This window comes from Nicotiana attenuata, unplaced genomic scaffold, assembly GCF_001879085.1.
Source record: "Nicotiana attenuata strain UT unplaced genomic scaffold, NIATTr2, whole genome shotgun sequence".
NCBI classification, from domain to species: domain Eukaryota; kingdom Viridiplantae; phylum Streptophyta; class Magnoliopsida; order Solanales; family Solanaceae; genus Nicotiana; species Nicotiana attenuata.
The window spans coordinates 198,365-214,936 of NW_017671923.1; the positions used below are offsets into that span (position 1 = coordinate 198,365).

Sequence of the window (16,572 nt, forward strand, 5' to 3'; positions counted from 1 at the left end):
ATTATCTTCGTCCTATTATTATGTTTGTTCTGTCTTCATTTGCTTACGCATTGTCCTGCATAATATCATGTGTTGTTGAGCTGTTCGTTCCCTATTAATTCTACGTAAATGGTCAATATGGTTGCTTTTCTACTTATAGAAATATTTACGAAAATAATTTGCATGTGGTATATATTTGTTTTTATCTAGATCCTATATTAATAATGAGGTAAAATGAAATAAAGAAGTAATTATTATTGTATATATACATGCATTCCATATATATATATATATATATGTTTGTGTGTGTGTCCTCTTTTGTCGAGGACAGACTCTATCGATTATTATGATTACCCTCTATAACTCATATATTTATAGAATTCCTCCAACTCACACCAACGTCAAGTATTCCAAATTTTGACTATTTATTGAACATCCACAATTTTAAACTGGAAAAGAAAAAAGAAAAATCTAAAATCACTCCCTAGGAAGGGGAAAACGGAAAATAACAGTAGTTTGTATGATTGAAAAATAGAAATTTTTTTAGTACAAGAAACAGCGAAGCAGCCAATTAAATCCAGCAACACACACCTCTCTAGTTGTTAAGTGCAAATGGAAGCCTCACTTATCCTGTCACATGGACACCGTGGTCCACATTTTTTTACATAATTTTGTTTCTACCCCTTAATTTGCATTATCGTTTGGCAATTACTATTTATGCTCTAAATTCTATGACCTACTCTAAGTTACAAAGGTTGATTAATTTTTAAGTTTCACTGAGGAAATGTTAATTGGATACTTTAGTTGAACTGGCACTGTTTTAAGAAATGTTATGTAATCTAATAGCATCTTTGGTCAAGCTTCTTAAATCAGTTTATTTTTAGAAGTGTTTTTCTAAAAGTATTTTTCTCAAAAGTACTTTTGGTGAGAAGCAGTTTGTGTTTGGCTAATTAATTTGAAAATCACTTCTGAGCAATAATTAGTTTTTGGCCAAGTTGTAAAAATAATACTTCTAAGTGTATTTTTCTCAAAAGTGTTTTTCAAAAAGCGCTTCTGGAGCTACGCTTCTCCAAAACTGTTTCTACTTCTACTCAAAAGTACTTTTTTTTTTCCTAAAAGTTTGGCCAAACACTTCAACTTTGAAAAAAGATCACGTTTTTTTTGGGCGGGAGAAGCTTGACCAAACAGGCTATAAATTATAAATCGCTACTCATTCTACTCAAAATTCTAATATGTCCATAGAAGAAATGAATGCCACTAATTTCTATAACACTTATCATCTATATATCTTCTCCAAACAAAGGAATCAGTTAACCTTCACATTATTAACAACAAAAACATACTATTCAGATAAAAAATTCATTACATATTATTACCTACAAATACACTTAGTGAGCACCTTATTACTTGACTTCACATATACTACCATGCATGGTATTAGAATAAGCAAAGGTTTATCATATAAATAAGTAATAAATACACTACATTCTTAATGCACGAGATTGTACCAAATTACTGCTGACATGCACTCGTTACAGTATTATCTTTTATACTCTCATATTTTATGACGCAAAGACGATTCAGGATTTAAATCATATGGATTCAACTTTTAAGATTTTTAGAATTGGAGTATTATATATTTAGAGTTTTGAGCTTATATCTACCATTTATTTTAACTTAAATAAATTTTACGTATAAATTTATGTTTCATGTCAAAAGTTAGAAATTCGCTTGAACCCGTGCTATGACGTACATAGAATAAAGAATTGTATGCATGAGTGGTACAAAGACAACAAAAGGAATAAAATTAAAAGCTCCACTCCATCCCATTTTCTTTTTCTGTTTTACATTTACTTTTTTCCTTTTTAGGTTAAAAATGCAAAGAGATACTTGTAAACATCACTTTTCTCCCCACATAATTGATAATTTGATATAGTAAAATAGAAGGTTCAACATATAAAATGAATTTCCACAAAGAAGATTCAATTATTAAAATTTAAAATTGTTATCTTTTATTTGGGTATCTAATGGTGATGATCGGCTCGCACGGGAAAAAATATCTAAAGGGGTAAAAAGGTCATATAAAAATGGGTTGGCGGAAAGGGCGGGCCCAGAGAAAAGCTGGCAGCAAATGGGCGGATTCCAAACACTTATCAAGTTGTCCTTACCCTTTAAGGGAATTCGAAAAAAGGGCACCCACCCCCTACCCACCCACCCACCCCACCCCACCTCCATATATTAATATATCATATAGAGTGAGGAAAGAGAGTTACATTTCTTCTTCTTCTTCTTCACAATCACAAACCTAGAAAGAGAAAAGAGGCTGGTTGTTCATTAGGTTTTGATTGTGAAGAGAAATATTAAAATTGGGGAAAATGAGAGAAATAATAAGCATACACATAGGTCAAGCTGGGATTCAGGTTGGAAATTCATGTTGGGAGCTCTATTGCCTTGAACATGACATCAATCCTGATGGCATGATGCCTAGGTATATATATGTATACATATATATCAATATTGTTATATCTATCTCTCTATCTATCTGTGTTGTTTAAATATATAGCTGATCTATATCCCCGATCCTTAACTAGTTTGGGATCAAGGTCTAGTTGATTGATTCATTGATAATTCTATTGGTTTATGTATGATGGATTGATTGGTTTATATCGTGTGTTCTTTAAACATTTTTCATATGTTATTTTGGATACCCATTTAACATGTTTGGCTTTGTTATGGTGGGTTTTTGTGAACACATGTAAAAATGGTTACAGTTGGTCATTCCATTTGTCAAATACCCAAACCCATTCAAATTCACTAATCTAGCAATTTCATGATTCAGTTATTTGCTGATTGTTTTGTGATTCACCTTTTTATTCATGGGAAATGAAAAGGATCTTCTCTAGTTTGACTCGAGATGTGCAAAGTCTCGTCCCAGTAATACTAATGATGGATAGATGGTTTAGGCCTTGCCTATGCTATGCTTTGTCTTCAATTGACATTTTCTGGTGTAGTTAGAAACATGGATTACATAATTGGCTTTAGTTGTGGTGTTCCTTTGGAGGGTTTGTGATGATATATATGTTCATGAGCCGGATAGAGCAAAACGGATATAGAGGATTCATACAGCCAGACCTCTACTATGTTTGGGATTGATTGCTAGTTGATTGATTTGATGAATGGTAACAATTTGTTGTTTTGATGCAATTTTGTGCACTCTTTTCTTTGTTGTTGTTTTGTGATACTTTCTTCTAATCATGCAAAATGAAAAGCTATCTTCAACCAGAGGTTGTTTTCGTCTGATATGTGCAAAGTTTTGTCATGGCAATATTAATGGTCACAAGAGCCACAGGTTTATGATTGACAAGCAATTCAACTTCTGCCTGTAAATTATTTGAGTTGGAAGTTGGTGTGGTTTCTCTTTTCTCCTTCTTTTAGCTAGAGGGTGGAGTTCTAGTGCATGCTGATGAGTAAGTTCTTTGTTTTACTTGCAGTGACAACTCACCTGGTGTAGGACATGATGCTTTCAATACCTTCTTTAGCGAAACCAGTGCTGGGAAGCATGTCCCAAGAGCTATATTTGTCGATCTCGAACCCACTGTTATTGATGAGGTGAGAACTGGGACTTATCGCCAGCTTTTCCATCCTGAGCAGCTCATTTCAGGAAAGGAAGATGCTGCAAATAATTTTGCCAGAGGGCATTATACAGGTAGTTATCCTGGAGAACTAAAGAGCCATTTCTTTGTTTTGTGAATAATTTTTGTCAGATGCGCCTGATTTTTGGTTGTATTAACTTTCTTCACAGTTGGAAAGGAGATTGTCGATCTCTGCCTTGATCGAGTAAGGAAATTGGCTGACAATTGCACGGGTTTGCAAGGATTTTTGGTGTTTAATGCTGTTGGTGGTGGTACTGGTTCTGGATTGGGGTCATTGTTGCTGGAACGTCTATCTGTGGATTATGGAAAAAAGTCTAAGCTTGGATTTACTATTTATCCTTCTCCCCAGGTGCAGAGTCATGCTTTAGCAAAGCGCTATTACATTTGTTTAGCATAGCAATAAAGCACAAGATTAAGACTTTAATTTTAGATGAGACTTCTCCATATAGGTTGTTATAGTAGTAGCTTTCATGATAAATGACATTATGTCTAACTCTTAGGTATTATCTTTAGCTCATGTTCCATAATGTTTGATGATGTTTTTACTAACAGCATATGTAACCTTTGACACTAATCTGTAGGTCATTTCCCTACTTACTAACTTGAGTTTTCTTGTTAATTTCAGGTATCTACTGCTGTTGTTGAGCCTTATAACAGTGTTCTTTCAACCCATTCCCTTCTTGAACACACCGATGTTGTTGTCATGTTGGACAATGAAGCCATTTATGATATCTGTAGGAGATCCCTAGACATTGAGAGGCCTACATATACCAATTTGAATCGACTGATCTCTCAAATCATATCATCCTTGACCACCTCATTACGGTTTGATGGAGCTATTAATGTGGATATTACTGAGTTCCAGACAAACCTGGTACCATATCCTCGCATCCACTTTATGCTTTCATCCTATGCCCCTGTGATCTCAGCAGAAAAGGCATTCCATGAACAGCTATCTGTCCCTGAGATAACAAATGCAGTTTTTGAGCCCTCAAGCATGATGGCTAAGTGTGATCCAAGGCATGGAAAATATATGGCTTGCTGCCTCATGTACCGTGGAGATGTTGTTCCCAAGGATGTCAATGCTGCTGTGGCTACTATTAAAACGAAGAGGACTGTTCAGTTTGTTGACTGGTAAGTATTTCGCACTAGGTGCAAGCATGAGCCTTTCTTGTTATAAGAAACTACTTGACACTGGCTGTTTAGTGGCTTTATATGTAATTTGATCTAAATTAGAGCCTTTGGTTAGAATTTGACGGTAAAAAGGAAAGGCCTTTAATCAGAATTCTTCGGACACGGTGAACCAAAAACTACATTTGTAAACAAGTTTTTAATTCTGATCCTGTTTGTTCCCCCATCTTTTTCCATTGACACCCTTTATAGCTAGAGTTACATGATTTGGAACCCATTCTGCATTAGATTTCGATTTTTATCCTGGTAGCAACATGTTTTTTTCTTCTCAAGAAACAATTGTCTGATATGCATAATTATTTAGTCGTAATCAAGTGCACTAATGGGAGTATATTGGGAATACATGTGATCAATGGTTGGGAGTGTAGTTAGTACTGCTTAGTTTGAGAGTAACAGATATTTAGCCGGTACCTGGCAATGATATTGTTATTTAGCATGATTTAGTGTCCTGGTCCTTCATTGCATGAACATGTGGTCCACGCTTCAAGAAGTATGCGGAGCTTTGTTGGGATCATCTCCAATATATTAGTGCCTGGACTTACTGGTGCTGTTGAATATCCTATTTGACTTGTACCTTTACAGCCTAGGCATGATGTGTCTAAACCATGTGAGGTTCACTCTTTGCATGTTTCTTTTTATCTCCAAGGCAGAATGCTCTCGCTGCATGTTAACGGTCTGTTAGTAATTTCTTTTACTGCCAAATTCCTGTCCATCCCTTCTCTAATGTGGATGCCACCAAATCGTAATTTTTTTTTGGTTTTGGATTTTAACAGGTGCCCAACTGGCTTCAAATGTGGAATCAACTACCAGCCTCCTACAGTAGTACCTGGGGGTGATCTGGCCAAGGTGCAACGAGCTGTCTGCATGATCAGTAATAATACTGCTGTTGCTGAGGTGTTCTCACGCATTGACCACAAATTTGATCTCATGTATGCTAAGAGGGCATTTGTCCACTGGTATGTTGGTGAAGGCATGGAAGAGGGAGAGTTCTCTGAAGCCCGTGAAGATTTAGCTGCGCTTGAAAAGGATTACGAGGAAGTGGGTGCTGAAGGAGTTGATGATGAGGAAGACGGTGATGAATATTGATGTAGACCATCTTTGAAGACAGGGTTCGGAGTGTCGGCCTAGTGCCTTGCATGTGTTTTTGTTGTAGTTTGCTGTCTTGTATAACTTCTCATATCAGTTGTCTACATTGTAGTTTGCCATTCCTTTGCATTCATGTCCAAATATATTTACTATGCTGAACAGCGATTGATCATATGATCGTATAATCTCTCCATTATGATCCTTTATCAAGTAATTTGTAGATGTTCAACAAAGAATGAGATTCTTGATGCAGCAACGGTGAACCCTTGAAAGCTCAAGTCTATACTTATTTATTTATTTATTCGAGAGTGAGAGAAAGGTGATTTATTTAAGAGATATTGTATTATAAAAACAGCACTAAGTGCTTATGTAACTACGGGTTGAGCAAAACATTAAAAAGAAGTCCCTTTCAGTTTTCGGACTGGTAGTTGAAAATAGTTAGCGCTTGCAAAGTCTTTGAAAAATAATCACTGCAGCACAAAAAGTTCTAGCATAATATACTGGAGATTGGTGCACCTGTGTATGAACTTCAACACACGAAAAGTTCCAGCATAATATACTGGAGATTGGAGCACCTGTGTATGAATTTTTAGCATATTATGCTGGAACTCTAGTATATTATGTTGGAAGTTCACATGTAGAAAATTCAAACTCCAGTATATTATGCTGGAATATTTTTCAGATTTTAAACAGTATTTCCGTTCAGATTTATCTTTACATAAAACGTGGCTAAATTTCAATTACTTTTGAAACTGTGGCTATTTTTGAATTTCACCCGTCCCTTTCACATCTTATAGGGATTCTAAGATGCTAAGAATTGATTCTGCATCATTTACAAACTCCTCCCTACAACAAAAAGAGAACAAAAGTATACAAATAACTTTGATCTGTTGGACTGTGTTTGCCTAATCTTCAAAAACTTCTGTTGGGAAACTCAACTCTTGATAATGAAGTATCAAGACTTGATTTTGTTTGGTAGTTTCCTCGGATAGTAGAGTAAACAGGCAAAGGTACCATCAAACATTAGTAAATAGCAAGTTTACGAGGACGACTAATCTCACATTAAAAATATATAGACATCCATTCTACATCGATAAATTAAACACAGTATCCTCCTCTTATAGACAATGTAGAGAATTAGGCTTCTTCTGAACTCTTTGTGCGATCATGGAAGTAATTGTGAACAACTAATTTTTTACCACACCGAATTCCATACTATTTTGATGTAAATAGTTTTTTTTAGGTCTTCGTGATACTTTAAACTTTTGTCTTACTTTTAGTAGAGTTTATTTAAGAAAATTAAAAACTACAAAATAAATATAAACATTCTTAGAATACATATTTTATTTCTATTTGTAAAGGAAAAAAGAAAATCTACAAACAATATATGGTTTCTTTTAATTAGAATTTTAATAAGCAACTTATGGTATCTTTTCTTAGTATTATTTAAAATACATGTAAATATTTAATTTTTCTATATTGTAAGAAATGTTGGTTAATCTTCTTATATTTTTAATAATTTAATTTATCTTTTAAAATAAAAGACAAAAAAAAGTGATGTCAAAAGAGAAAAGTTTGCTATCTCAAAAATCTGATTTGAATAAGCTATCAAACCCAACTTCCCTCAATCCCTTACGTACTCAACTCCCTCACAACTAACCCCACTATTTCCTCCTCTCAACCCCATTCCCCAACTCCCTAACGTCAAAAGTCTCAACCCCCATATCCTTTATTTATCCTTTTTAAATATTTAGAAAGCAAAAAGGTTTGATTTGGAAAGAAAAAAGTTTTATTGAAAAGCAATTTCTTTCTGTGTTAGTTTGAGATTCCTTTTAAGTCTTCATAATTAATTAAGAAAATTAAGACAGAGTTTGATGACGATGGAGCTTAACTGAAATTCAAGGTCGAAATTCGAGGTTCAATTCGTGATTCTGGTGGTGGTTAGCTTTGGTCCGGAAGAGTTTGATCACCAGAGTTTCATTTTTAAACCTTGCTCTCCAAGCAAAGAATTATATTCACTGATTTTCTTTTATTAATATTGAAAAGCTTCTTAAGGTTTATTACTTCTTCTCTTTTTCTTAACATTAATTAATTTAGCATTTGTTTATTTTTGTGATGTGGTTGAAGTAGAGATTCATGTAATGATTTGTTAAAATCTTATTAGTTAGTTCCATGCTTTTAGTCTAATGCATGAAATTTTCTGTTTTTTTTTTTTTTTTTTTTGGTGAATTCAAAACCAACTGCCAAACATGCTAAATGGATATAGTTGCATACTTTTACTATTTGAGTTCTACTTAGAAAAGGCATCAATTTAAGAAGTAACGTGGAGAATAACTTTGACATCGGAAAAGGTTTGGGACTAAATCTAGTTGAAATTTTAAAAGATAAATCGGATATGTAATTATTTGAGGTGATTTGATCGGTTGAATCTTTAGTTGGTTCTCCTACAAATTTTGGATCTCTCTTCTCCATATTAATTGTCTAGTATTAGGATTTATTTTAAAGATTGTCCAGTTAAAATAAAATAAAAGTCCATTACTCTATCTAAATTATATCTACTTTTATTTGAAGCAAAAATATTCCTAAACCGTACTCTATCCACTGTTAGAGTCAAACTAGTTTAGAGGTAAAAAATAGTTTTCTTGCTAAAATGTTAAATTTGAAAGAGAATATTCACAGTATGCTCTTGTCTTTCTATTTTCTTCAACATAGGTAAAGAATATATGTGTAGATGTTTCCATAAGTCCTTTTTAAAATCATCAACTTTGCATGTAAAAAAAAATTATTTTTGTTCAATGTAGAAATTCACGTAAAATTTTGTATAGTAACTTTTGTGCAAATTGGCAAGCTGTAGTAGAAGATGAAGTAGTAATTAGTATATAGTTGTTGTGAATTCCTTCTAGTATGATAGATTGAATATTCTGTATGTGCTTTAACTTTAAGATGATTCAGCTAGTTCGTTTTACTTCTTTATTTAATTTTTACTTTTAAATATTTAAAAAAATACTAAAAATATATAATTAAATATCTCGAAACTGAAAGAGACAAAATAAATGGAATACTCTAAAATGTTAGAAATTTTTTAGATATTATTTACATGTTAGCCCATCTGTTCACATCCGAACCTTGGATTGATATACTTAAGTAATAAAAGGAACATGTGCGCATTCCCGAGTCGTGATACCTTTAAATATAAAATAAATATGTTTTAACCATGTGTACATTCCGTACCTTGGTTTAACATCTAATTTCAAAGAAGTACCTTGTGTGCGTACCGCATCTAGGTCATAGTAATTAATCAATAATTAATTAGGCGGTAATAGGCAAATCATAACCAATAAAATACAAGAATAATCAAGAATTGATTTAAGCCTTACATTAGTCAATAAAGCGACCGTGCTAGAACCACGGGACTCGAGGGTTCCTTACACCTTCCCCGGTCAACAGAATTCCTTACTCAGTCTTCTGTTTTTGTAGACCATAAATTAGGAGTCAAATCTTCCTTTTGATTGGGGATTCAATAAAAGGTGGCTTGGAACACCAAAAATTCAATTCCAAATGGCGACTGTAAATAATAAACAATCCCTTTTCAAAACGTCACTTTAATTGGAAAAACTCTTCTAAGTCAACCTCGTAATAGGGTTGTGTGGGGAAAAAAAAAGAGGTGTGATAGCAATGAAAAAGAAAAAGTTATGTAGTTGGACCATCTGTTCTATCCGTTCGAGTTTTGCTTCTCTAGAGAAGATGAGAGGCTAAAAATGAATGGATGAGCGAAAGGTGTCATGCGGAGGTAATTTTGAGCCTGTCGGCGCGCACCAACCCAGAAAAAAGGTCTCCCCTATCCTTCAAAGCCTAATGGCTTTCCAGATTCTTTTTACATAGAAAATATTGTTGGGATTCCAAAAACTTGTAGCTGGTCACCTTAGGTGACGTTACCTGATGACTATCATTAATTAAATTCAGCTAACCAAAAATCTGTCGGCTCTATTATTGCTGAATATTTGCAAAGATGGATGTTCTACGGTATTTATATTTGACTAAATCCAGCATATCTGACTCAACTTTACTTGCGGTGGAAAAGAACTTATTCACGTCAGTTTTCTTGTGGCAAATCTGCATCTCGCAATACTCAATATTCCATAACTGAAGCGACTTCTCAGGAAGCTGTTCAAGTTTTAGCAAAAGCGACTCTTAGATTCAAGTTTTGGAAACATTAATAGGCCCACTGAATCATGGATTCAGAAAATACAATTACCAAAACTCATTTTCGTAATAAGAAGCGAATAAGTAACGTAATAAGTACTATATTTTAAGTAGTACTTTACCTTCATCATCCAAACAACGAAAGCAAATAATCTGGTGGAACTTTTCTAGTCCACCATGCACATCTACTTTTCTATTACCATTAAAATCAAGTCATAACCAAGGCTGTAATGGGCATTGAGTGACATTTATACTATCACTTGCTTAAGTATCAACCAGCTAATTCACATTTAACTTTGTACAAGCATGTTCATGAAAATAATCATTTTAGATTATAATATCCGAAAACCTCAATCCATAACATTAAAAGTGAAAAATCCTGAACCACTTCAAAAGCATTTACAAAAATTATTGTCTTGAACGTGTGACTGAGGCTGGATCTGCAGCAAAAACATAAAAATGAATCAATTATACAGAACTCTCACAAATGAAAGATTACAGTGAAGTAGAAAGTAATACTAAAGTAGTATCCCCACCTCCTCATCCCCCCCAAAAAAAAAAAGATTCTAACAGAAGTTCTTTGTAGTCATCTATGAATGTAACCGAAATTCTGTTCAGACATAGCTAATTCTCTTATTATCATGCAACACAGGTAGTGTTCTTTAAATTGCGCGGCCTAATTTTAGCCAATCATTACATGTAATAAACGTTAACCTTCTTTTTTTAGAAGTGAGAGATTTGTTGTTTGCAGTTGCGTAACTCGGTGGACACTAGGCCACTCTACCCTTCTCCACTTAAATAGACCAGACTTGGTTCACCAGCAGGATTAGAATCCGTGACGTGCACCTATGATACATCATGCATTGTACTACCTTTACTGTTGAACCAAAGCCCTGTGGCTTTGCGTTACCCTTTTCAATTCAATTGAATCAATTTATATACCTGCACATCTTCTTACCAAGAAAATAATCATCCTTCAGCATTTGTTTCTTTCTGTTAATCTATGAGATTATTTCAGATACCTTTCAAATAAGTAAATTTAATACGATATGACTGTTTATACTTTATACTCCATAATCTTTCTTCTTTGACTTACTTTTCAGTTTTGTCTGTAGCTCCTTTCTATAAAACTTCTAGGAAAATGAATCATAAAGCAAGGGGGAAAATGGATATTCCATGGAAGTAAAGCTAGCTTTATTGGATGTTAATCTAAGTTCTCCTAATTGATGACTAAATGGTTTATCTTAGTTTTTGCCTCAAGTTTTCATTTGTATATCATTTAGCTAGAATGGATTCTTATGACCACTTTGTTAAACCTGAAATTTAAGTTATGGAAGCTTGCAGATGATTTTCTCAAAATAACCATCATCGGCCTCATGGCAGAACAATGTCACCTAAAATCTCTTTTTGATATTTTCCCTTTCAATTTCTTACTACCATATTTCCTAATTAGATACCAAGTTACTTAACAGAGCCCTCCTCTAAAAAGAACCCAAATAAAACAGGACACAATTGTTCACTCTTCAGGAAACAGAACCGCATGCAATCCCCAAAAAGTAGCAAAGGTATCTTACAACATATCACGGGTTCTTTCGTGCCCAATGCACAAAAATGACACCTGAGACCCAAAGTAAATTTTATGATTGAATTCCAAGAGATGGAAAAAGGTTACCAATAGAATCAATCGCCAGCAAAACCTTCATACTGCAAGCTATCTGATACATTGGTTAACCTCTCAATGTCTCCTGAAAGCAAGACATGCAGCATTAGTAACCCAAAACAATAAATAAAATACCAGTAATCTGACCTTGATGCTGTACCTACCATTTGGATCAAGCAAGTTGCCTGTGTCTGTTGCTAGAAAGGGAGTCCTAGAGTAGCTCTCTAGTATATCTGAACATGGTGGGAAGAGATTAAGATGATTAGACCCGGAACTTGGAAAATGGAAACAAAAAAAAATGACTGGAAAAGTTACAAAGAGCAGGGGAGATGTAGATTTACCAGAACTATTAGAGAAGTCAGCTGACAAGTCTGAGAGACCAAAATTTTGAGGAATTTCCCCTAAAAATCCAAATGAAGTGGTGTCAGCATCTGGAAGTCTGTTAAGAGGTTGTGAGTTCGACTGCATGCTATTAACTGACGAAATAGATGCACCACCCAGTGCAGAACGTGACTCCAAGAAACTGCTATGAGCACCAATATTGAAATGAGAATTGTTAGCATAGTTCGGTTCTGTCTTAATAATCTTTCCCTCCAATGTTCGTCTCATCCCCATATTCGAGGTTTGGGCCGACAAGATATTTGGAGTGACATTAATCTTCCTGCTTTGTGCAGAAACATCATCTGCGGTTTGCATGCAGGAAAGAACTGCCGAGCTGCAATTACTGAAAGTGTTGGGTAAGCTGGTAGGAATTGACTCATGCATGTGTTCAGCCTTTGAAGTATATCCAACATTTTCTACAGCACGGCATGCCAAATTTTGATGAACTGTAGCAAGGCGGGAATAATTTAACATTAGAAGGAGACAGCTACCTGAATGCAGGTTTTGTGAGAACACATTTAGCAGCACAAATAAGCAAAAAAAAGTACATAAAAAATGGACATCAATTTGGATATGTTTAATCTTATCTATTAAAGAAATCAACTAGGTATGTTTAGACAGGAACAGCAGCAGTCCACTCCAGTAGAGAACAGTACTCTCCATGCTTGTTGCACATTATTGAAACAATTGACACACAAACAGCTGCTCAAAATTCCACATGTATCAGAGTTTTGCATAATAGTAAACTCAGTGGATCAGCAGAGATATCGCAGGACATAACAAGCTAAATACATCACTTCTTGACAGCTTTCTGCATTTCTGGTGAACTACCAGATTAGGAAGCAAGCTTGCTGTAGACACAAGGAAGAAAAGAAAATGGGACGAGCAATTAGATTTCTTCAGGTATAATCAGAGATTCTTCTTGAAACGATCCTCCCCTCTAGCAGGTAAACTCATCCTCTGCACACACCCACACCCACATATAGGGGTGTTCATAAAAACCCGAAAAACCGAACCAAACCGAAAACCAAACCAAACCGACCAAAAAAACCGATACTTTTTGGTTTGGTTTGGTTTTGGTTTTGAATTTTAAAAACCGATCAAATTTGGTTTGGTTTTGGTTTTAATCAGAAAAAAACCAAACCAAACCGACTATATGAGTAGCTATTCAAATTTATTATTACACCTATATATATGTATATTGTTATACAAAGTTTCAAAAAATTTATGGTAAATGTTAATAGTTTGCACATTTAATATAGTTCTTTACCTTTACATTCTAGTTTGATTGGTAGTTTTCTTTTGTTTAGTGTAAGAATACATTTCGTGTTAAAAATAATATATTTTTAATTGAGTCCTTAAATTATTCATCACTATTTGATTCAATTATCATCAATATATCTTGGTAAATAATAGATTTCTCAAAGGGCAATTGATTTGATAGTGTTACATTGAAAATGTATATGTGTTTGGTAGCGTATGTCATATATTTAAGAAAAAACAGACAAATAACCGAAAAAACCAAAAAACTGACATAAATCGAATCGAGAAAAACCGACTTAATTGGTTTGGTTTGGTTCTAATATTTGAAAAACCGACTTACTTGGTTTGGTTTCTTTTTAGGGAAAAACCGATCCAAACCGAACCATGAACACCCCTACCCACATAATATGTAACTTCAAGATAACCGGCACCATCGACCTCCCCCTCTAGCTCAAACAAAATCCCTATACCATTTACTTTATAAACAAAAAAATTAACATGGAGAAACTACTGAAACATTTAAACATGTCTATGCTTTTGAAGAAGACATTATAGAGCACATTAGGTAAGGGTGCAGAAGTGAAAATCCTGACTTGGAATTTGAATAACTCATGAAATCATGCAATAAAAAATCCAGACTCAGCAAGCCAATTATGAACTGTGCTAACGAAAAAACTGTATGATTCCCAAATTCAACCCCACCCTTACCACCCTAAGCCACTATATATCACATTCCTACTTTTACACCAGATTATCCCCGATACTAACATGAAAAAATGAATTCCTCGAGCAGTACATTACATTGTTCGGGATCTGAAAGGAAAAGAAAAATGTTTATTTGTTCAAAAGAATTTGAGCACCCAAAACGTTAGGCCGATGGTGGAGTAAACCAAGACCTTTTCTTGAAAAGGTAAGGTAAATTTACAAATCCAGCACCAAGAAAGTGCTGTTGTAACCTTTTATAATTAGCAGAGGCACCAAAAAGCAAAAATAAGCCCCCAAAACTAACCCTGTAATGATTCTAGCACCAATAGAACTATTTCAGGTATAGTAATCAACCAAAGTAAGCTTCCTCTTCCTGACTTTCTTCCTGTACCAGCATCTCAACAAGTCAGTCGTGGACCTTGGCATAACCCACTTCAACCCAATCATATTCAAGAAAAGCAGCCACAGTTGAGCAGTCACTTGACAATGCAAAAACAACTGACGAGTCCTTTCTGCTTGTATCCCGCAGAGAAAACATCTGCTGGTTAAAATGATACCTCTCTTATGCAAATTTTCGTTTGTGTGGCAAGCTTCATTGCTCACTGTCCATGTGAAACAAGCGACTTTTATTTGAGTAACCCAAGACCTTGATAAACCCTCTTTGGAAGCCCTTATAAAATACATATGGGACAACAAGTACTCTTGCGCACGTCACCTGATTTTGAGTCCACACATAAGCTTAATTTACAAGTGAAATGGACTTGCCAAAGGTTGGCTCTGATACCATATGAAGAATTTGAGCATCTAACCCAAAACCTTAAAAGGCAATGAGTTGAATAGCCCAAAACCTATATAAACTCCTCTAGAAGACTTTAGACAACCCATGTGGGAGAAGTATATAACTCAACTAAATTGGTGCATTTTGGAATAGATTTGATTTAGTATCACTATACATGTAGGTCACCCTCCCCTTCTCTTATTCCCATAAGAGTAGAGTCCGCTCATTTTTCTGAGTAACACTATAATTATAGATGAAATATTGGTCCCTCTTGGCTTCACTAGCCCCCTCTCCCTCGCAGTACCTATGAAACATTAACCGCCTGACAGTGATTAAAACTTAGGCACTGGGATTAAGCATTTGTTCAATACTGAAGTTTCCAGCTTAGCAGAAAATTGCGATTTGCTAATGCTTTCAACAAATAATTTTTCTCAAGTGCAAAAGTATTGAAAAGTTGGAAACAAACTCTCTACCTTCACAAGGTAGCAGTGGTTTGCGTACACTACCCTCCCCAGACCCCACTTGTGGGATTACACTGGGTTTGTTGTTGTTGTTGTTGTTATTGCAAAAGTATTGAAAAGCTAGACCTGTAGGAGAGTCTCAAAATCTTGAAGCAGAAAGAGCTAAGATGTTCAAGGATAGACAAGAAATCAATACACTCCAAGTATCAACCAGGTAAAATGACCACATCCATAAATATGATACCCATTATTCATAGGTAGAGAAGGAATTATACTTGGTAATTGATGAGTCATCTTAACCTGTTCTGCAAGCAACTTGTTGAATTCCATTATTTGCTCTTTCACCATCAGTTTCAGGTGATACGCCTGGAAAAATTCTTGATTTTCTTCTTCCAGTTTCAGCCAAACTGCAAGCCATGAGATGATTGTAACGATAGAGTAAGAAATGATCACATAACCTGTGAAATTGGTAAATCACTAAATCCACACGTGCAACACTGCTAAATGATGACAGCAACATTATATAACTATCAGATTGCAGAACCACTAACCTAACTTCAGCTATTGTTCAATGGTTGAAGACACCAAGATGGAGGAAAACTGTATTCCTTGAAATTTAGATAACATACCAAGTTCAGTAAATCCCGGCTCTATCTTGTCCTGAATGAAGAGAGTTTCCAGAACTTCTCTCTGACTCATGTAATGCCGAAGACACTGCTCTATTCGATTTTGCACCTGACATTAGCTTAAACATTCAATAAATATTTTCCCCTGCAGTTGTGCAGCTATCGTGATTATTCATTTAGGAACACCGTCAATCATCATAATCTCACTTAGACAAGCCGGTTTAAGATACCGTCAATCATCATAATCTCACATAGACAAGCCGGTTTAAGATGACAATGAGCAAAATTCAGTTCAGTAACAACTAATTTACCATTTCAATCAAAGTTTTCCTCAGTGTCACACCAATCTCTCTATAGCTGAAATATTGTTACTTGTATTTGATCCAGTCAAAGCCCAAGAGCAACAAGAATTTGAACAAACAAGCAGATTGAAGGAAAAGGTTGCCTTGGGAAAAAGAAGAAAAAGAAATATTTGCAAAAAAAGTCAAATTAAGTTTTCTGGGCAGCTAAGGAGCACTCTGGCATCAAATAATAAGTTGTTCACAACAACTTAGTCTCTAATAATTGACTATATAGCTAAAAAAAA

General features: G+C 34.9%; 2 protein-coding genes across 7 annotated transcripts in view; one reads left to right on the forward strand and one right to left on the reverse strand.

Annotated features, from left to right (window-relative positions):
* Positions 1-2,245: 2,245 nt before the first annotated feature.
* On the forward strand, positions 2,246-6,187 carry LOC109210899 (tubulin alpha-3 chain). Its single transcript, XM_019374374.1, has 5 exons — positions 2,246-2,467; positions 3,471-3,685; positions 3,782-3,981; positions 4,258-4,766; positions 5,597-6,187. The coding sequence occupies exons 1-5, from the start codon at positions 2,355-2,357 to the stop codon at positions 5,907-5,909; spliced, it is 1,350 nt and encodes a 449-aa protein (XP_019229919.1). The 5' UTR covers positions 2,246-2,354; the 3' UTR covers positions 5,910-6,187.
* A 4,153-nt stretch (positions 6,188-10,340) lies between these two features.
* LOC109210902 overlaps positions 10,341-16,572 on the reverse strand; it is a 10,331-nt gene continuing 4,099 nt past the window's right edge. For 3 of the 6 annotated variants that reach the window (XM_019374376.1, XM_019374377.1, XM_019374378.1), the window contains 7 exons: positions 15,990-16,095; positions 15,636-15,767; positions 15,373-15,486; positions 12,114-12,599; positions 11,937-12,005; positions 11,785-11,857; positions 10,341-10,552 (listed from right to left, as the gene is read on the reverse strand). In XM_019374376.1, coding sequence (XP_019229921.1) covers positions 11,793-11,857; positions 11,937-12,005; positions 12,114-12,599; positions 15,373-15,486; positions 15,636-15,767; positions 15,990-16,095 — 972 coding nt within the window. In that variant the 3' untranslated portion in view covers positions 10,341-10,552; positions 11,785-11,792. Of the gene's footprint in view, positions 10,553-11,784; positions 11,858-11,936; positions 12,006-12,113; positions 12,645-15,372; positions 15,487-15,635; positions 15,768-15,989; positions 16,096-16,572 lie in introns of all 6 variants that reach the window. The other 3 variants (XM_019374380.1, XM_019374379.1, XM_019374381.1) reach the window with 3 other exon arrangements.

Bases quoted from the DNA above. Each gene is read 5' to 3' on its own strand.
- LOC109210899 (XM_019374374.1), top strand. From the start codon at position 2,355: ATGAGAGAAATAATAAGCATACACATAGGTCAAGCTGGGATTCAGGTT. The intron at 2,468-3,470 runs GTATATATATGT...TTTTACTTGCAG, and splicing joins CCTGATGGCATGATGCCTAG to TGACAACTCACCTGGTGTAG. The intron at 4,767-5,596 runs GTAAGTATTTCG...GGATTTTAACAG, and splicing joins ACTGTTCAGTTTGTTGACTG to GTGCCCAACTGGCTTCAAAT.